At 38.4% G+C, this 20,964-nt stretch overlaps 1 protein-coding gene across 7 annotated transcripts in view; it reads right to left on the bottom strand.

The window, feature by feature from the left end:
• Positions 1 to 20,964, bottom strand: part of Ptpn4 (protein tyrosine phosphatase non-receptor type 4) — a 179,565-nt gene that overhangs the window by 31,235 nt on the left and 127,366 nt on the right. For 5 of the 7 annotated variants that reach the window (XM_028879796.2, XM_028879797.2, XM_028879798.2 and 2 more), the window contains 7 exons: positions 20,022 to 20,147; positions 17,944 to 18,102; positions 9,015 to 9,174; positions 6,971 to 7,054; positions 6,832 to 6,888; positions 4,484 to 4,640; positions 1,491 to 1,657 (listed from right to left, as the gene is read on the bottom strand). In XM_028879796.2, the coding sequence (XP_028735629.1) occupies positions 1,491 to 1,657; positions 4,484 to 4,640; positions 6,832 to 6,888; positions 6,971 to 7,054; positions 9,015 to 9,174; positions 17,944 to 18,102; positions 20,022 to 20,147 (910 nt within the window). The remainder of the gene's footprint in view (positions 1 to 1,490; positions 1,658 to 4,483; positions 4,641 to 6,831; positions 6,889 to 6,970; positions 7,055 to 9,014; positions 9,175 to 17,943; positions 18,103 to 20,021; positions 20,148 to 20,964) is intronic. The other 2 variants (XM_037211479.1, XM_028879802.2) reach the window with 2 other exon arrangements.

The raw sequence follows: 20,964 nt of genomic DNA, 5'->3' as shown, positions 1-20,964 counted from the left end.
CATCAAAGTACCTGATATTTGAATAGCAAATCTGCAGAGAACACTTGGCTTTCTTTTAGTTTAGAAGGACTCACAATATAAAAACTGAGATTTTTTTAAAAGAAAAAAAAAAGATGCATGTCTTTTATGTTTTATTATAAGTATTTACATATAACATATACTAGAATACAACATATAATGATGGCCATTTTTTTAAACCCATGGGAAAACTTCTAGTTTTAGTAAAGATAAACAAATTAAGTTCACTATGACAAGATACTGCCATCTACAAATGTGTTGAACTGAATTTATAAAATAACTAATCTGGATATATACAGCTTGTGGGCCACAGGCTGGACATGTCTGGTTTAAATATAGACATTCAAAAGTCACTATATACTCACTAATCAAAATAAAGGTTAGCAGTGAAGAAGTATTCTTGTACTTCTGAGATAAGGATCTGAGGGGTTTTAAGACTGTTACAAACAAAACTAGAGAAAAGCTAAATGTGACTAAATATGAACTTGAAACACCAAAGTGATTTTCTTTAACTTGAGAGTGTTGTTTATTTTATTTTTTGAGATGAGGTCTTTACTACATGTAGCCTGGGATGCCCCGAAGCTCATAGAAAATCTACTGCTGTGGATGTGAGAACAGCAAATGATGTGTGCTGTCACACCTGACTTTGCTCAAGCTTTAAGTATACACTACCTTTCATAAAAGACCTAGTAAATTACAGGGAAAACCAGTTAAGATGTCTCTACTACTCTTTTAAATTTTGAGAGGGGTCTCACTCAATAGCTTAGGGTGGCCAGGAGCTCACTACTGTGGACTGACCTTGAACTCATGAACATCTTCCTGCCTCAGGTTTGCAAATGACGAGTTTACAGGAATAAGCCACTATGCCTGGCTCTTATCCTTTTTACAAAATGACATTTATTTATATAGGCATTGTTAGAATCCTGCCCTCACTCCAGCTATATGACTGCACATGCGCAGTTCAGGAGTTAAGCAAAGGGTCTTGAGTCTTACATCAGTGTGCACTGGCAACTACATGCACATGGCATGGTCACACAGTCAGCATATGGATGATGTAACTGCATAAGCTCACTTCACTGGGAGCCCTTAAAAAGCCGGATGCAGACCTCACTCTCTCTCTCTGCCCTCCCCCATCTTTCTCTCTGTCCTCCATACATGTTCTTTCCCAGGCCTGGTCTTTTTGTCCCTGCTCCCCCCTCCTCCTAATAAAGCTCTCCGCTACTAAGCAACTGGGTTCTGTCATGACAGTGACCTTTCCCCTGGTAACCAGCGCCACCATCAGAGCCGTTTATCATTGTTTTAGGCATAATTAGTATTATGGTAATAAATTAAAAAACTACATTTTAGAACTCAATGTCAACCAGTTCTAAGGCTATCATGTTACCTTATAAATCATAACACACAGTAGGTTAGGCTCTTACCACACTCAAACTAATTAGTACATACTGACTTAATACAATGATATCACTTACATCAAACTGTGCCAGTACTGTTCCAGTGATAAGCCCCTCAGCTAGCTGGATCATTGACTCTCGCAGGGAATGGTCATCTTGATGGATACTATCTAATGGGGCTTTCTCAGGAATATACTGGAAGTCTGGCTCACTTTCTAATTTTTCTTCCACTACATCATATACAGCTAAAAGAAAACAAAAAACATACACAAGAATCTTAATAGAATTCAGTAAGAAATTAGCAGTTATTTTCTATAGATTCAGTTATTAATAATTCCTCTGCATCGAACTGATGCCATTGTGTAGGAGCCAAGGACGGCTGTGGAGTTGAAAGGCCAAATGGTCTGGGTATATTTGGTGAAAAGAAGGGTTCTTTAGCCATATGCTTAAAATTTGAAGAGACATTAAGAAAATGAGGCTGAACTGGAGAGGGTAAGAGGACTTGCTACTCTTGCAGAGGATTTGGGTCCAGTTCCCAGCATCCACATGGCAGCTCATAACCTCCCATTAATAAGTTCCAAGGGATAGATATCCTCTTCTGACATTCTTGGGATCTGGTGCCCATGAGATGTGCGTGTGCGTGCGCGCACAAACACGCACGCACGCACGCACAAATATATCTTTACAAAAATAAAGAAAATGCGGCAGTGTTGAGCTGCAGATCTGAATAGACCTCCCCTTAATTTCTAGGACATGGGTCAATAGCACAAACAAAAGTCTGTACACTATTATATGTATGGATATGTTGGCTTTTATCATCTGATAAGTTACATGTAAAATGAACACAAAGCTAAACAAACTTGTTCCATCCTTTCTCCTTGACTTAGTCTCTACATACACTTCATCCTCTGTTAGTATAAGGAGAGTTCAGATTCCAGATGTTGGACCTATAAATGCCAGACCTACAACTTACCCTCACTTCTCCCTCTCAGCTCCATTTTAATGAAAATTTGTTTTTTGTTGTTTTTACACATATGGGTGTTTTGCTTGAATGTGTATATGTATACCGAGTGCATGCCTGGTGCCATGCATGGATACCAGAAGAAGGCATCAGAACCCTTGGAACTGGAGTTACAAACCATTGTGAGCCACTATGTGGATGTTGGAAACCAAACTCTAGTCCTTTGTAAAAGCAGCAAATGCTCCTAATTGCTGAACCATCTCCGGCTCCTTAACTCCATTCTTTAGAATGGGCTCTATTAACACACTCATGAACGGTCCATCCATATGTAAGTATGTCTATTCTCTGCAAATGACTACTTCTTAGCCATTTTGCTGGATTAGGAAACATCATGTAACATACTTGGGATTAAAAAAAAAAAGATGATAAATCCACACTGAAAATGAGCAGAGGTCTCAGTCTAGAATCCTTTTCAAGGTTTAGCTGGGTCCTCTTGGAATTTACAGTATGAAAGAAATAACCCAAATTACAAAAAGGCCTTTGCCATGATAGAGACTTCTGTTTATATTCTGGCTCTGTGCCCAACATGAACCTGTAGGCAGGTAATTGAATGTTTGAGAATATTTTCAACTATAAGCTGAGAGTAATTTACTATCATGTTTGCTGGCTCTGATGAATAAGTGAGAACATTAGACAACAGCCTAGATAGAAAACTTTTCAATAGCTACTAATTGTCACTGAGAGCTACAGGAGCTATTGAGAACAAAAAGGCAAACTGAGAGATTGTTATTGTTCCCAACTTGAAGCTGTGACAGAAAACACATAGTATGAAGCTTAAACAAACGAATTCCTCAAAATGAACAATCTATTAATGCCTGTTTAATATTCTTAGAAAGCCAATTCTAGGATTATACATGGAGAAGAACACAAAATACAGAAGAGGAAAGAAAATGTCTGCTTTATCCAACTTTCTTTAAAATACATCTCACTGTGACATTCTCATACATGAACACAATGGATTTCAATTATAAGCATTCCTACTATAATAACTATGCTCTTCTACATTTACACTTTTAAAATACAAGTCTGTGCATAAGTACATGCCTGCTGCTGTTCACATATCTGCTGGTGGACACAGCTTCCTGCCTAACAGGGCTACTGTGATAGTGCCACAGTGACTATAAATGCAATAATGCTAGTATGTCCAGATGAGGCTTTGACATGTAGTCCGGAGGGCATCACCTACGGAAAATATAGTTAAAACTGCTTTGTTGTTGCTTTGAATATAGCTTGCTATTGGAATTTTCTATAAGTAGAACAGATTTCCTCCCCCGATCCCCCACAAGAGAGGATTTCTCTGTGTAGCCCTGGCTGTCCTGGAACTCACCAAGAACACACAGAAATCCATCTGCCTCTGCCTCCTGAGTGCTAGGATTAAAAGTGCGTGCTCTCAGCCGGGCGTTGGTGGCGCACGCCTTTAATCCCAGCACTCGGGAGGCAGAGCCAGGTGGATCTCTGTGAGTTCGAGGCCAGCCTGGGCTACCAAGTGAGTTCCAGGAAAGGCGCAAAGCTACACAGAGAAACCCTGTCTCGAAAAAAAAAAAAAAAAAAAAAAAAAAAAAAAAAAAAAAAAAAAAAAAAAAAAAAAAGTGCGTGCTCTCACCACCGGTGGGATTTACTTACTCATTAAACAAATATTCACTGACTACATAACACTACTGCTAGAGTGGCTGAAGAGGAAAGCCACTTTAGGTATGGTAGAATAAGCAGAGAAAGCCTTCCTGAATGAAGCAAGAACGTGAGTTACATAAAAATCAAGACTTGTTTACTGAGCAGAGCACACAGCAAGTACACAGGCCTAAAGTATATCAGGTTGGTGGAGTTTTTGGGAAACAGTATGAAAGCCACTGGGCCAACAGAAGTGAACATACTATGAATGGGAGATAAGAGAACCAAGATTTTGGATTGTTTTCTCCAAGAATGATAGATGTCACTGTCATTTGAATAAGAACTCACTTGACATGCTTAAAGAAGCCTCCTCTGGCTACCAGGTCCAGTAATAAACAGTAACAAATTATGACAAATACTCAGGGCTAAATGGAGGACTTACCATTAGGTCGAACTAAAAGCACAAGTTCCCCAGAATGTCTCTCACAGCTAGCTTTAATAAACAAGACTACTTGATCATGGGTATGTTCTGCAATGTCCCGACCATTGATCAGTACCACTTGATCTCCTTCATTCAATCGAGGGACACAGAGGTCAGCCTGCAATACATTGTAGAAAAATGTTCAGATATGCACACGGTATCTTGAAAATATGGAAATTTACTTCTTATAGACTATAGCAGGAGGACTACAACTACATATAGAAAAGCATCCATGCAAGGCTAGGAAGATGGCTCAGTCAGGCAAGTGCTTGCTAGGCATGCCTAAGGGCCTGACTTCCAATCCCCAGAAAGTAGATGACCATCAATGCTGCAGTGAACCTGTAACCAGTACTGGGAAGACAGAGCAGAACCCCTGGAGCTTGATGGCTAGCCACTATGCCAATCAGGGAGCTCCAGGTTCAGTGAGAGACACCATCTCAAAAACTAAGGTGATAAGGTGGAAAGTGACCGAGGAACAGGTCAGCCTCTGGTTTACACACACACACACACACACACACACACACACACACACACTCAACTATTTAAAAAGCAGAAATATTCTATTTTGTTTTACAGCTTCACTGAACGAATTCCTTCCTCATGGCAGATCATGTTCATAGAGATTCAGAAAAGATGTCAAAATTCATAGATACAAGCAGCCTTTACTTTTGTACTGCTTAAATATATACAATTTTAGTTCCCACAGCTTAAATAACAGTAGTTTCTAAATGACAAAATTTTAGTTTTCAGGACACACTGTGAATTACTGCATAAAGTTAATACTGCTAGTGCTTCAGTCCAAATGATTATCTCAAAACCAAGTACTGGGGCTGGAGAGATGGCTCATTGGTTAAGAGCACTGGCTGCTCTTCCAGGTTCAATTTCCAGCACCCACACTGGGTGTGGTTACAGGAGTTAAAACCGCCTAAAGCCCTCTGTAACTCCAGTTCTAAGAGGGAGTCAGATGCCCTCTTCTGGCCTCCAGAGGTACTGCAGGCATATAGTACACAGACATACATGCAAGCAAAATATCCATACATATAAAATAAAAATGAATTTCAAAAAATATCTTAAAAGACCAAGAAGGAACACATCACACTTGTCAGTTTGTGACCAAGAAACAAAGAACACAGCTGTGCTTCTCTTTGATTCTCAGTGGAAAAACCATACAATAGTCTAAAAGAGGAACCAGCCAGAAAAGATGAAAATGAAAGCTAAGTAAAGAAACAAAATATGATAGACCCCAGAAGTGACCTTTGACCTGAGAAGACAGGATGATGGAAATGTGAGTAATTCTGCTGTCTGGAGCTCTAAGTAAGTAGTTATTTTCACAACACCAAGGTGTCAAAGAACAAAACACTGGAAGCAGATCCAAACATGAAGGATTATGATACTTTGCTAATATAAGGTAAGAGACTCATTCTGTAGTCTCAGTTTTATAATGTACTATTCAAACTACTTGAGATAAGGACTCATAAATAACTGAAACAGCCAATCCATCTCAAAGATATTTTTTTTAAAGTAAAAGTAAAGTAAGGGGGGGTGTGGTGTGGTGTGAAGAAATGGCTTTGTTAAAGTCCGTGCTGCTCTTCCTCCAGTTCCAAGGGATACAATGTCCTCTTCTGGTCTCCACAGGCAGCAAGCATGCATGTGGTATATAAACATACAGGCAGGCAAAACACTCACACATGCAAAACTAATTTTTTTTAAAAGTACAAATGGGGTTGGAGAGACAGCTTAGCAGTTAAGAGCCCTTGCTGTTCTTGTAGAGGACCCATTCCTAAGACCCACATTGTAGCTCACAACTGATCATAACTCCAGTTCCATGTGGATGCTACATTGCATTCTGACCTCTGAGGGCACCACACATACACAGAAGGTGTACAGACATACATGCAAACAAAATATTCATACACATAAAAACATTTTAGAAAGTATATTTGTTTTTTGTTTGTTTGTAGCTCTGGTTGATATGGAAGTCTCTGTGTAGACCAGGCTAGCCTTGAACTCAATGGAGATCTACCTGCCTCTGCCTCCTGAGTGCTGGAATTAAAGACAGGCAACCATCACACCTGGTCCCAAAGTATATATTCTTTTTTGTTATTCGAGACAAGGTTTCTTTCTCTGTGTTGCCCTGGCTGTCCTGGAACTCGCTCTGTAGACCAGGCTGGCCTCGTGACTTCAAACTCACAGAGATTCGCCTGTCTCTGCCTCCCAAGTGCTAGGATTAAAAGCACGTGCCACCACCACCCAGCCCCAAAGTATATACTCTTAAAAACAGTATGGACAAAAAATTTAGGCTAACTTACAGGTGTTCCAGGTGCTACTCGGGACACAATTACAGGCATCTTTTGATCATATCCTCCCTGGAAAACACAAAGAAAGTTAAATACTACCAAACTAAGAACATCCTAATATAAAAACTAATTATGACAAATTCCAGATTACCTTTACATTGAACCCAAACCTTCCATTTTCATCTGGTTTCATTTTGATAAGAACAAGATTATCATGTGGAATTCCACCATTAGGCTTGAAAAGACAAAAATAAAGAATTTTCAGATTATAAATAAAGTATATATTATATCTGCTTGTATTATCTACAGTATGCAAATAAATAAAATTCTAAGAAAAATGCTAACTGAGGAAAATAAGTTTCTTTGACTAATAACTTGAAGATGCAGTCTCTCATTCTTCCTTCCATTCTACTGGCAAGAACACTGGCAAACGGGAAGTATTTGTCATCTCCCGTTCCTTTCATTTATGTAATACTAGTCAGATTTTCATCTCCACTATTTCGTGACTAGATTAAGACAACAAATATTTTCCCATTGCTAAATCCAGAGTTAAGTCTCAATCCTTATCTTATTGAATTACCTGCAGCATTTAACAAGAGTGATCATTTTCTCTTTGGGTTCCTTTATTACATCCTGTTGCCTACTTTTCCTTCTACTATTCTGCCTGCATATTCTCTGTCTCCTTTAATCTTCCTTATTCTTATAATTTGGTGGACTGGAGGCTCAGTTTCTAGAGCCTTTATTTAGGTAACTACACACATTTCTTGATGATTCTCTAGTTTGTGTTTTTTAAATATTCATATATATGTGTGCATGCACGGTTGTGTGTGCAGGTGCACATGTGTGTGCAGGTGTGTGAGAACCTAACTGTGGAGGCTAGAGGGCAAATTTGGGCAGTACTCCTCAGGTGCTGTCCATCTTGCCTTTTGAGAGCATCTCTCACTGCAACCAGGGACTTAGCATGTAGGGCTACGCTGGCTGACCAATGAGCCCCCAAGGCTCCACCTGTCTATACATTCTGAGTGCCTGTGTAGCCATCATTTAACCAACTAAGCTATCTTCTGGCCTTTACTAAAGATTTTTTAAAGAAACAAACCAGACTGTAAGTTATATAATAACAACTACCATGTGTTAATTGTCTTTGCATACCCACTACCATCAAAATACAAGTTCAGTAACCATGACTAAATCAATGCATGCAAGAAGAGACACATAAACATCACCATAGAGTTAGTACTAGAGTTGTCATTTTTGGTAAGAATTCTGATCTCTTTTGATTAAGTCTATTGTAGTGGAACAGTACATGTGAGAAAATGGAAGGGTTTCAACTTTTGGTAATAGGAGAAGCTCTGAGTAAATAAACAAGAAGGCAGGGAGTACAGTAATCAAAGGCCTTTGACACCAGATGCTGAAGCCTACGATGGACTTTCCCTTTTGCATCTTATTTAATTTCCTAATGTCTCTTTACATTTCCTGAAACATATCTACATATAACTGTGCTTGCTTTTTTAGGAACACAGTGTATTCTTAAACTGGTAATCTCACTTATGGCTTATTTAAATCTTCTTAAGAAAGTAATTAATAAACCATTAAGATTCTAACAACTCATTATTTTATTGTATAAAAGCATATTCTGGAGAAGCAAAAGTTATAAATTATTTTGTAAGTTGTAGAATGCACATACACTATTAGATCTGTAACAAATTTTAAAAAGTTGGGGGATATATCTGCACTAAGAAATTACGTATTAAAACAAGTATTGACTGAATTATTAGAATTTGTTCTGGAAGTATATGTGTATTTTGTATACTGAAATTACCACCAAGTTGTTAAGACATTAACTCAAAGCAATGGGCACTTTACAAATGAAGAAAAAGATAATGCCATAAGGGTGTAAATCATGATCAAAGAATCAGAAAAAAAGACAAAGTACTATAATTTACAACTAAAACATGCTATGGTTCAAAATAAAACTGCGGGCTGGAGAGATGGCTCAGAGGTTAAGAGCACCGACTGCTCTTCCAAAGGTCCTGAGTTCAATTCCCAGCACCCACATGGTGGCTCACAACCATCTGTAAAGAGATCTGGCACCCTCTTCTGTATACATAATAAATAAATTAAAAAAAAATAAAAATAAAAAAAAATAAAACTGCATTCAGGCTTTTAAAAGTTCCAAACAAAGTGAGGCTACCTACAGTGGACTTTTCAGGGGAGGAGGGCACATCAAAGGTTTCATTAGTATGGTTTACTAGATCTTGCTGAGAGTGGGAAAAATGAATTTGGTTCCAACTGTTTTTCTTAGATTGTTTGGGTGGTAAAGCTGGAGGCTGCCCATCTTCAGGGGTCTCTTGTGATCTAGGTAAGAAAAAGGGGGAAGAAATGAATATTTTTTGTAATCATCTGATGGAAATATCTTATTTAAATTAGGTCAAGCAATCCAATACCAACCATGTCTAGTGTGGAAAGGCTTTGAATATATTTACTTGGAAATGCAACTTTTTTTTTTTTTTTTTTTTTTTTTGGTTTTTTGAGACAGGGTTTCTCTGTGTAGCTTTGCGCCTTTCCTGGGACTCACTTGGTAGCCCAGGCTGGCCTCGAACTCACAGAGATCCACCTGGCTCTGCCTCCCGAGTGCTGGGATTAAAGGTGTGTGCCACCACGGAAATGCAACTTTTTAATAAAAAAAATTTTTAAATTGTAAATCTGCTTTTAATCAACCACTAAGCAATTTTCGAATACCTTAAAGGTATTCATTCCTATGAAGATATTTATTAATTTGCTGTAATAATGTACACACCTTTCCAAAACAGTGTTTGTTTGTTTGTTTGGTTTTTTAATGTTTTCAATGGAGGCATGGGTAGCCAGAGAGTATTGTAGGCAAAGAGAAGCCAAAATAGAGTTTCGGAAGGTAAGCCTCTATTCCTGTGGATACCATGTACTTCAGACCCATGGCCCAGAGGCTCCCTGAGCTGGAACTAACTTCACTCACTGAGGAAGAGCTTTCATGGTTCAAGAAAGCTCTACGCAGTCTTCCAAAGGAGGAAGGCAACCACCAGTCCTACCTAACTATAGCACCCGTGAACCACAACCACCAGCAAGGCACAATAATCCCTAAGGGTATATAGTGGCATACATCTTAGTAGTAACCAACAGCTTTCTAATTGGACTTAAGATCCACTCAACAAGAGAGAAATCATGCTTGGTACTGGGAAGCTAGCCAATTACCTAGGGCTACTAGACTCATGGATCTTGGACAAGAACTTATAACCACCACTTTACTAAACTAGCATAATCCCGAAATACATTCTAAATATTTGTCCTTATACAAACAGATAGGTGTAGTTCTCACTCCTCATCAAAAAACTCTTTGTAAAAGATGGAGACCGTTACAGAAAATCTAACTAATTAAAATGCAGAGCTGTAGAGTCCAGTCCCAGTGGATACATCTACGTAATAACTTCTGTACCTAAGGCTCAGGGAACATTGCAGAAAAGGAAGTAGAAAGAGCCAGAGGGTCAGAGAGTTCTGTGAGACTGTATCTCCTAGGAATATCAGAAGCCACACTCACCAACATGGCTGCTTGTACATGAGCTGAACAAGGACAACAAAAACAGACATCCAAAGGGCATGGGGAAAAGCTCACAAGGCCTGAACTCTACACAAAGAACTACAGATAACTAAGGAATGCTGTGAGTGGGAGTAACACTCTTCCAGGGACAAGCACACCAGTTATTTATCCAATATCAACAGTCAGCAATGAAAACATACAGACCAGTTACAGACAGTGTGGGAGATACACACACACACACACACACACACACACACACACACACACACACACACGATATATATATATATATATATATATATATATATGCATAATATACACATATATTATATATGGACACATACACATTATATATATACAATACACACATATATTATATATATGGACACATACACACATATGTAACAATTAATGAAAAAAGAGACCATGGATTGGAAAGAGCAAGGGGGGAATTTATGGGAGGGTTTTTAGGGAGGAAAGGGAGGGAGAAATCATGAACTTATATTATAGGATCAAAATAAAAGACCAAAACAAAACGAAACAAAACTCTGAGAATTGGATGTTGAACAGAAAAAAACCTCCTGGTAGGTATAGTCTAATGACCTTAAATTACTGTCCTCCTTTACCATGGCTCATGAGGTTAATAAATGCAATCATGGGACAGAGACTAGAGTATTAAGGTCATCATTGAAGAGAGAAAACTTCAAAGAATCTTGTCAGATGAGAAGACAACAATTTATAAACATTAAAAGCTCTCTAAATAAAACACCAACAGCACAGACCCTGAGCACAACAATTAATAAATGGGGCCTCTCGTTTTTTGCAGGGCAAAAGACACAGTCAATAAGACAAAAAGACAGCCAACAGAATGGGAAAAGATCTTCACCAACCCCACATCTGACAGAGGATTGATCTCCACAGTATATAAAGAACTCAAGAAACTAGACATCAAAATACTGAACAGTCCAATTAAAAAATGGGCTAAAGAGCTAAACAGAGAATTCACAAAACAAGAACTACAAATGGCTGAAAGACATTTAAAGAAATGCTCAATATCCTTAATCACCAGAGAAATGCAAATCAAAACGACTCTGAGATACCACCTTACACTTGTCAGAATGGCTACGATCAAAAACACCAATGACAGCCAATGTTGGAGAGGATGTGGAGCAAAGGGAACATTCCTCCACTGTTGGTGAAAATGTAAACTTGTACAACCACTGTGGAAATCAGTATGGCGGTTTCTCAGAAAATTAGGAATCGAACTACCTCAAGACCCAGCCATCCCACTCTTGGGCATATACCCAAGGAATGCTGATTCATAACATAAAGATATATGCTCAGCTATGTTCATAGCAACACTATTTGTAATAGCCAGAACCTGGAAACAACCTAGATGCCCATCAACAGAAGAATGGATGGAAAAAATGTGGTACATATACACAATGGAGTACTACTCAGCAGAGAAAAACAATGACAGCATGAAATTTGCAGGCAAATGGATGGAACTAGAAAAAATCATCCTGAGTGAGGTAACCCAAACCCAGAAAGACAGTCATGGTATGTACTCACTCATAAGTGGATTCTAGATATAAAATAAAGAACAATCAGACCACAGCCCATAGAACCATAGAGGCTATATATATAGTATGGAGGTCCCTAGGACGACTGTGGCTTATAATAAATTTCGGTTCTACTCAATTATTGAAAAAAAAATAGCCAAATGAATGGAAACACATAAACTATGAACCAAAGGCTGAGGGGCCCCCAGCTGGATCAGGCCCTCTGAATAGGTGAGACAGTTGAATGGCTTGATCAGTTTGGGAGGCAACTAGGCAGTGGGACCAAGTCCTGTGCTCATTGCATGAGTTGGCTGTTTGAAACCTGGAGCTTATGCAGGGACACTTGGCTCAGTCTGAGAGGAAGGGACTGGACCTGCCTGGACTGAGTCTACCAGGTTGATTGCAGTCCTCGGGGGAGGATTTGCCCTGGAGGAGGTGAGAATGGGGGGTGAGCTGGGGGAAGGGAAGGGGGTGGGATGGGGGAGAATAGGGGAACCCGTGGCTGATATGTAGAACTGAATGGTATTGTAAAATAAATAAATAAATAAATAAATCTCTCTAATTTGTGGCAACAAGAATTAATAGCTACATATTCAGCAAGAGATTTCAAGGTAGAAATCACTTTTAAGAACCAATAGTCTATAGAACATAACTTGTGATTTTCCACAAGGGCCTTCCAGAAGGAAGAACCAATGTTCAACTTTTATCCTACTATGCTGGCATCCATGAAAGTAAGCTTGGAAAAAAGAGAGCAGGAATGGGAATTTTTTTTTTCCTCTTAAAACTTACATATATTAATTGCAAAAATTTAATGGATCAAAAGTTTTACTGTGCTATTTTTGTATATACAATGTATATTATGTATTTTTCTCACATTGTTCTCCACTATCCTCTTTTGTTTTAATGTCTTCCTTGGCTTTAGTCCTTTCTCAACAGTTTCCTTTTAAATTCAGATTCCACACATGACAGAAAACTTCTTTCTCTTCCTTGGTCTGGCTGATTTAACATGATGATCTCTAGTTCTATCCAAATCCCTACAAACATGATTTTTTCCTATGGCTGAATAATCAATACTTCATTGTATCTATATTCTACATATTCTATATGTTCAATATATCTATATTGTTTATCCATTCTTATGATAGGCACCTTGACTGATGCCATAATTTAGCTACTGTGAATACCCGCAGTGAACTTGGGTCAGGAGTTATCGTTAGTGTACGATGACACTGGTTCCCAGGAGTACTAAGGATGAATCATACGATAACTGTATCTTCAGGTTTTCTGAGGATCATCTGATTTCTGCAGCAATCACACTATGTTACATTGCCATTACCAGCACACAAGGGTTCTTTTACACAACCTCCACATTGCCAGCACTTGTTTGCTCTTTTTATCATAATCATTCTGATTGGGATGAAATGGAGTATCAGTGGAGTTTGGGGTTGTACTTCCCCGATGGCTTACTATGTTGTTGAATTTTTTTCATGTGTTTATGGGCCATTTGTACTTGAGGATTAAAGTAGCAACATAACTTTATTCAGAGTGAAAAGATAGGTCAGATGATGATCAAGAGTGGAAAGTACTCAAGGGTCTGTACTTCTTTTTAAGAATTATTGGGTCAGTTTATCTGCCTATTCATTACTAGATTATTTGTTCCTTTGGTTTTGTTTTTTGAGTTCTTTATTTGTTCGGAATACTGATCCATTTGATGATTATCTGCAAAGATTTTCCTCCCATTCCACAGGCTGTCTCTTCACTCTGAAAATTGCTTCTTTGCTGAACAGAACTTCTTAATTTGATGCAGTTCTGTTTGTCAATTGTTGCTGTCCTATTCTCCTGAACTATTGGAGAGCGATTCAGAAACATGCTGTCCACACTTGTCTGAAGTGCTTGCCATTGGTCTTCTGCCATTAGTTTCAGATCTTATATTAAGGTCTTTGATGTATTTTGAGTTGATTTTGCACAGAGACCAAGAGAACTAGTTTCAGTCTTTTACACGTGAATTTCCAGTTTCCCCAGCATGATAAAAAAAAAATGGGTTTTTTGTTTTGTTTTGTTTTTCTTTTTATTAATTGTGTGTGGGGGTGTGTTTCCCTTGTGAGACAAGGTCTCATTCTGTATCCAGGGTGGTCTTGAACTGCCTGCTTCTGTCTCCTGAGTGCTTTGATTTAAGTTGTATGCTACAATATCTAATTAAAATTGGTTCTTTCTTAAATTTATTATGTGTATGAGTGTTTTATCTACATATATGTATGTATATCAAATGCATTATAATGCCAGAAGAGGGCACTGGACTCCTTGGCACTGAGTTCAGACAGTCATGAGCTGTCATGTGAGTGCTGGGAACTGAATCCAGGTCCTGTGCAAGAACAGCAAGTGTTCTTAAGTAAACCATCTCTCCAGCACTGAAAATGGTTCTTCATATACCCAAGGATAGAGCTAACCAAGAGCTAACCCAGCATTACTCACTTGGAGAACTGATAATAGATGCTTAAATGATGCTATCATTTTAAAGACTACCCTTTGCCCTCCTCCAGGGAGGACATCAGGCTTGTCCATATGACTTGCTTTAGTGGATAAAATTGAAGTGGCTTGTGTCATCTTGAAAGGGAAGCTTTAAGAAACAGATCCTAGCCGGGCGGTGGTGGCACACGCCTTTAATCCCAGCACTCGGGAGGCAGAGCCAGGCGGATCTCTGTGAGTTCGAGGCCAGCCTGGGCTACCAAGTGAGCTCCAGGAAAGGCGCAAAGCTACACAGAGAAACCCTGTCTCGAAAAACCAAAAAAAAAAAAAAAAAAAAAAGAAAGAAACAGATCCTGATTCATTATGGCTCTTCTTCCTTGAAGAGTCTCCGTGCCATGAGACTGGCCACGCCCCAAACAGAGACTTGGCCTGGTATGAAGATAACATGGAACAGAGCCACAACTGATGAATGATGAACAGACAGCGATGACAGCAACAAACATTTCTTCTATGTCAGTGAGGCTCAATTGCTACGACAGCACAATTTAACGCACAATAACAGAAAGGTCATGACAGCAGCAACCTTGTATACATTCTTTCTCTTGGCAGTAGAGGCATGAACTTCTTTAGAAGGTGGCTGCTAGAAACCTGGTAGTTAGGGAGGTAGTCGAGGTGTGTGTGTGGGTGGGGTGAGGTGGGGAAGGGGATTCAAATTGGATAGTGTGGCTTAATGGCTTCCAAGAGAAGTTTGTGCTAAGGAAAGTCATGAAGTTTTCTAATCTGGAATAAAATATAACTAAGTATAAGTCCACAATAATGCCCACTCACCTAGGTGTCTGTGTAAAGCAATTCAGAGCCTAAACACTAAATTTTTTAAAAAAGAATATCTTTTACTATCTGACAATTTCATACTTATTCGTACTTGTTCATATCCATCTTAACTCCCCCCCCCCCGCCCCCCACATTCCCAACACGTTCCCCTCTCTCATATCCTCCCCATTTTTCTTTGGTAACCCACAAATGTTGTAAATTCTGGTAGATCTATTAATTACTGCATCAGGGTATGTGCCCTTTCTCTTCAATAAAAGCTTCCTTAAGATCTACCTTCGTGACCAGGGATCACAGGTTCCTTTTTTGTTGTTTTGTTTTGTTTCTGTTCCTTTCAACTGCCAAGAAGACGAGACTCTGAGGGGTAATGTATTCAAACACTGCTAGTCCAGAAAGTATTTCTATGATCATGAATACAGGCTTAGACCATGGCCTGCATGGTATGAAGGCAAATTTAAACAGACACCCTTTGGTGAAACCTCACCAATGTCTAAAATGTAGGTATTACATGGCCCCCAAATCTAAGATTTTTCTGGCCTTGCAAATAGCTGTTTACTCAGGATTTAGCCTCAAAACCAAAGGCTTAGCAGAAAAGGGTGTGTGAGGCTGAAATTAGTTGGCAATAGAGTCAGAGAAACTTCTCTTATTCTTGTTCTGGCCAAAATACATAGCAGGATCAATGGTCTGCTGTGGAATAGCTGAGTGCTTAAAGCTGATGGGTATGGGCATAATAGTAGCAGTTCTCAGCTATGGATACTTTACAAAAATTGTTAAATTCACATTTCTATGGGTTAAAACAGTTTAAATATACTCTTTGGCTAATTTATACTGATGCTGAGAGAACTTTTTAAATAAACACTATATTAGACAGATGACTCAGTTTGGACACGAAATACTCCTTTTGGGCTCATGTGTTAAAAATCTGGTTCCCAGATTGAGGTAGTTATGTTGGGAGGTTGTGGAAACTTTAGCAGGAAGGACCTACCTACAAAAAGTAGTTACTGAGGGTAGATTCTAGGTGAGTACCCAGTCCCTGCTTTTCCGCTTTTCTCTCTGCTTCCAGACCACTATGAGTGAGTAGTCTCTGTTGTATGCCCTTGCTGCCGTAATGTTCTGCTTTACCAAGGGCAGAGAATCAACAGCCAAAGATTCTAGATTGAAATCTATGAAACTGTGAACTAAAACAAATCTTTCCCTATCTGAAGTGGTTCTCTCAAGTATTTGGTCAGTTATACACAAAAGTGACTAAAACACTAGTTAGTGCTCAAGGTAAGTTAAACAGGCAGTTTAGAAAATACATGCAACCTTTCAAGGATATAATTAATATATAAAAATAGAGCTGTTTGGTTAGGTCTTAAAATTTACTTCATACTTATAAAGTTTCAATTTCAAAAAATACGATTGTCAAAACCCAACAAAGCCGGGCGGTGGTGGCGCACGCCTTTAATCCCAGCACTCGGGAGGCAGAGGCAGGCGGATCTTTGTGAGTTCGAGGCCAGCCTGGGCTACCAAGTGAGTTCCAGGAAAGGCACAAAGCTACACAGAGAAACCCTGTCTCGAAAAAAAAAAAAAAAAAAAAAAAAACCAACAAAAATGTTAATTATCATTTTTAAAGTAATAAAATATTAAATTTCTATCAATTCGCTCTCTTGTCAACTCAGTTTTTCTAAGTTTCATTTGTGTATGATATATCTGTTATATTCTTTCATTCTTTATAATGTAGACAAACACAATGTCTTCTTAAAATAACCTAAGTTACCAAGGCTAGACTTTTACATGTCTTGGCAGCTTAGCTTGGCTTGGCCTAAGTACAACCATGGCTGACATAGGAGGTCATGGTTTCCAGAAGAGCTGTAACACTTTGCAGACCTCTTCATCTCTCTTTTATCCGTACCCTAAGACCTATTCGTCCTTAAAGAGTGATCACATTCATTACATACCGTATTATATACTCCTTTCTCTTCAACAGATGAGTATTTCTTACTCATCTGTTATTGTGTAGGTACTGTCTTTCAATTATGTCACATGTATATGAGTTATCTCTACTACATAAGCTGATAAATCAAGATGTTGCATATTAATGTGAGGATATGCAGATTATGCATTAGACTGATGGCTATCAATACTGAAATAAGAAGCTATTGATATATCAATCAGTATAAAAATAATAGTAGGAACATACTTTAGAAAAGATGTGGATAGTCAGAAGTGGTGGCACACACTTGAGGGGAGGCAGAGACATTAGATCACTGAGTTCAAGGCTAGCCAGGACTACATAGGGAGACCCTGTCTCAAAAAAAAAAGATGTGGGCATGCGTTCTATAACTGAATGTGATAACCACCTCACTTATTCTTCTCTTGATACTTTTTGTTATATATTCTGTTCATATTTATGGTTTCTTTCCTTTAAAAAAAGTCAAGAACTGTCTTAAATTCTCCTACTCCCTAACTATATTGCTATATTACCTGAACAAATATTTGAGAGTATACTCTAAAAACTAAAGAATATTCAATAACCAGAGGGTTAAAGAGAAGAGATACAAAAAGAAACAAGACATTTCAAGGACAAATAAATACATTTACAAATATAATTATATAAGTAACCTTGTATCAAATACTCTAATTTCCAAGATTATTTCAAGTGAAGCAATTTAAGGTATTTGAAAATAATTAACAAGAAAAATTGAAAAGGGGTCTTACGGTGATGATTCCAGAACTATGCTATTAGCTTGTGTTGATGATGGAGATCTCTGATTTACAAAACCATCACTGGGGGATGTGTGAACCACATGGTCTACCAAATGACCAACTGAAGACGGCCGGACCCGGGTCCCCTCTTGTGTGAATGCAGAATTCCGACTAAATGAAGAGAAACAAAGGCTAAACAAAAGTATACTTAATTTGAGTTTTCCATGGTTTTTGATTATATAGTTTCATGAGAAAGTGGGTATATGTTTATGTGTGTTTTAAAGACTTGTTGAATATGCAGAATCGCTAACAGTGATATAAACAGTATGATATAAACAGAAAGAACACAAAATCAAGACATGATGCAGTCTGCAATCTGCTATAAGGCCTTACACTTCACTATTTTCTCTACCTAGTGTTACTGGGTTTTAGTCACTATTAATCTGATGCCTTATTCAACATTTATGAAACTGACTAGAATAAATGTTCAAAAGTAGATTCTAGACTCAATTATTCTCTCTTCTTGATGTTTTTAATTTGTGGAATTTGAATTCCTATGACTAGATGATGAAGAACCCCACTATCCTAACTGGCAGTTACATAAATATCATCGTTTTAATTAATTACAATAGTTAATAACTGAGCATTTTTCTAAGTATCTTTCATTTGCTGTCATTTAATTCCATATTAAGACTGTAGGACACTTACTATATAACAAGGATGCTAGGATTAAAGGCATGTGCCATTTTGTCCTTCTACAAATAGGATTTTGCAGATGAGAAAAACGGGATGGAAATCAACTTCAAGATTTAAATATTGACTCTAGAGCCACTGTTTAATCACCGTGCTATACTGTCTTTTTTCCAGATCATCCTTAAAATTATTTAATTTCGGGGATTTAGCTCAGTGGTAGAGCGCTTGCCTAGCAAGTGCAAGGCCCTGGGTTCGGTCCTCAGCTCCGGAAAAAAAAAAAAGAAAAAGAAAAAGAAAAAAAGATCTTTAAAAAACATGATTTTGTTTCCTAGAAAACTTCATCAGAGCTCCTGTTATTATTTAGCTCATCCCTCTCACACTCCTTCCACCCTCCCCTAGCCTTGTTCTCTTCCCTTCCCCTCCCCTCCCTCTTCTAATACAGGCTATCTGAGGAGGTCTTCCCTTTCCTCTTCTTAGCTATCCCCAAACCTGGCAGCTTTGTGAGAAATGCTGGACTGCAGTACACACATGGTTAGAGCTGCACCTCACCATTCTTGACCCAGCTCTACTTGAGCTTATGGGGCTACGGTCAGAAATCTTTTCCTAGGCCACAGGAAGTGCTAGAGCACTGAATAACAATCACTCAGACAAAGCATTTTCAAACAATTTATACCCCTTTAGAAATCCTGGTGGAGTCAGGAGGTGGTGGCACAGGCCTTTAATCCCAGCACTTGGGAGGCAGAGGAGGATCTCTGTGAGTTCAAGGTCAGCCTGATCTACATAGGGAATTCCTGGACAGCCAGGGCTGTTAACACAGAGAAACCATGTCTCAAAAAACAAAACAAAATCCAGATGGAGATCTACATGGAAATGGACAGTTTCATAATCTACAGTTTTAAAGTCATGACTAAATCCTTAATTACCCTTCCTGTGAAAGCCAACTGCTAAAGAAAGTGAAGGTTGTCCTTCAATCTATTCGTTCATTCCCTAAAGCTATTATTGTAGGCCACCTTAACAGTAAGCAGCAAGCAAAGAGGAATAATGCTTTGAAGTAATAGCAATCATGTTTGGGGCTGGTGAGGGAGCTAACCAAGTAAAGGCATCTGCCACCCAACCTGAATACATGATTTCAATCCTAGCGACCCATAGAGTGGAAGAATTGACTCCCCTAAGTTGTCTTCTACTCTCTAAATGCCCACTATTACATACATGTATATGCCCTCACACACACACACACACACACACACACACACACACACACACACATACAATAAAACTATCTTTTTGAAAATTTGATCAAAGGATTTAAATTTTTATATATTATAATCTTAAGGCAATAAAATATGTAGCCAATAACTGAGAAGCAAAATGCAAGCATGATGCTGGTTTGCACTTACTGATTGGGAGTTCCAGGTGGAGACCGGGATGGGAGGCTTTGTGTTTCTAACCTGTCATCAGATAATGAATTTCTGCTAACTACTTCCCAATCCATTAATTTCCGTGCCAAAGGCTTACTTGGAGATCTGTAGAAAAATTTGAATAATACATAGAAAAAAATTGTTTTATATAACATGTGCCTATGAGTCAAATCTTAAAACTCATTTTAATAGATCATATTCAAAGGGTTTGCTTATAAGAAATTCATTGTTTTGATAGTATTTTTCAAATAATTTCAAACAGGATATATTTGCTTTATATGACAAAAAAAAGGTGGGGTTATGAAGAATAAGAGAACAAGCAATATTAAAAAAAGAAATAAAGAAAAGCAAAGGAGAAGTTTGCTACCAAACATTTTCTCGAATTACAAAGTTATAGATCTTTGCTTATGTCTATTCTGGGGTACTCAGAGCGCTGTTTATCGTGAGGTGTACTGAACAAGTCTCACCACATTATCTTCTCAATGACTTTTAATTCTGAACCTCTGCTTCAGTCAGGGGAGGGCCAAAAATGATAATCATACATACTGCGTCTATAATTTTTCTCTTTTATGTAGAGTATGGACAGTGAATTTCTTTCCCTTTCTTTTTATAAAAACATTTTAAAACTACTATATCTTGTGGTGGGTAACAAAAAGATATTTTTAAAAGATTTCGTCTATTTTTGGTTATGTGTATGTGTGCCTGTATGTGTGCATGCATGTAAGTGTGGGTGCCTGCAGAGGTGAGAAGAAGGTATCAAATCTCCTGGAGCTGGAGCAACAGGCTGCTGTTAGGCTACCTGATAGGAATTCTGGGAAATAAACCTTAGTCCTCTGCAAGAGCAGCAATGGTTCCCATCCACTGAGTGAACACCCCAACACAAAAGGATATGTTTTATTATCTATTGTCAGCTATCACAGTA

The sequence above is a fragment of the Peromyscus leucopus genome, chromosome 15, assembly GCF_004664715.2.
Source record: "Peromyscus leucopus breed LL Stock chromosome 15, UCI_PerLeu_2.1, whole genome shotgun sequence".
Taxonomy (NCBI): domain Eukaryota; kingdom Metazoa; phylum Chordata; class Mammalia; order Rodentia; family Cricetidae; genus Peromyscus; species Peromyscus leucopus.
Note: the sequence above shows the minus strand (reverse complement) of the source record. Positions and strands in the feature narration are given on the sequence as shown.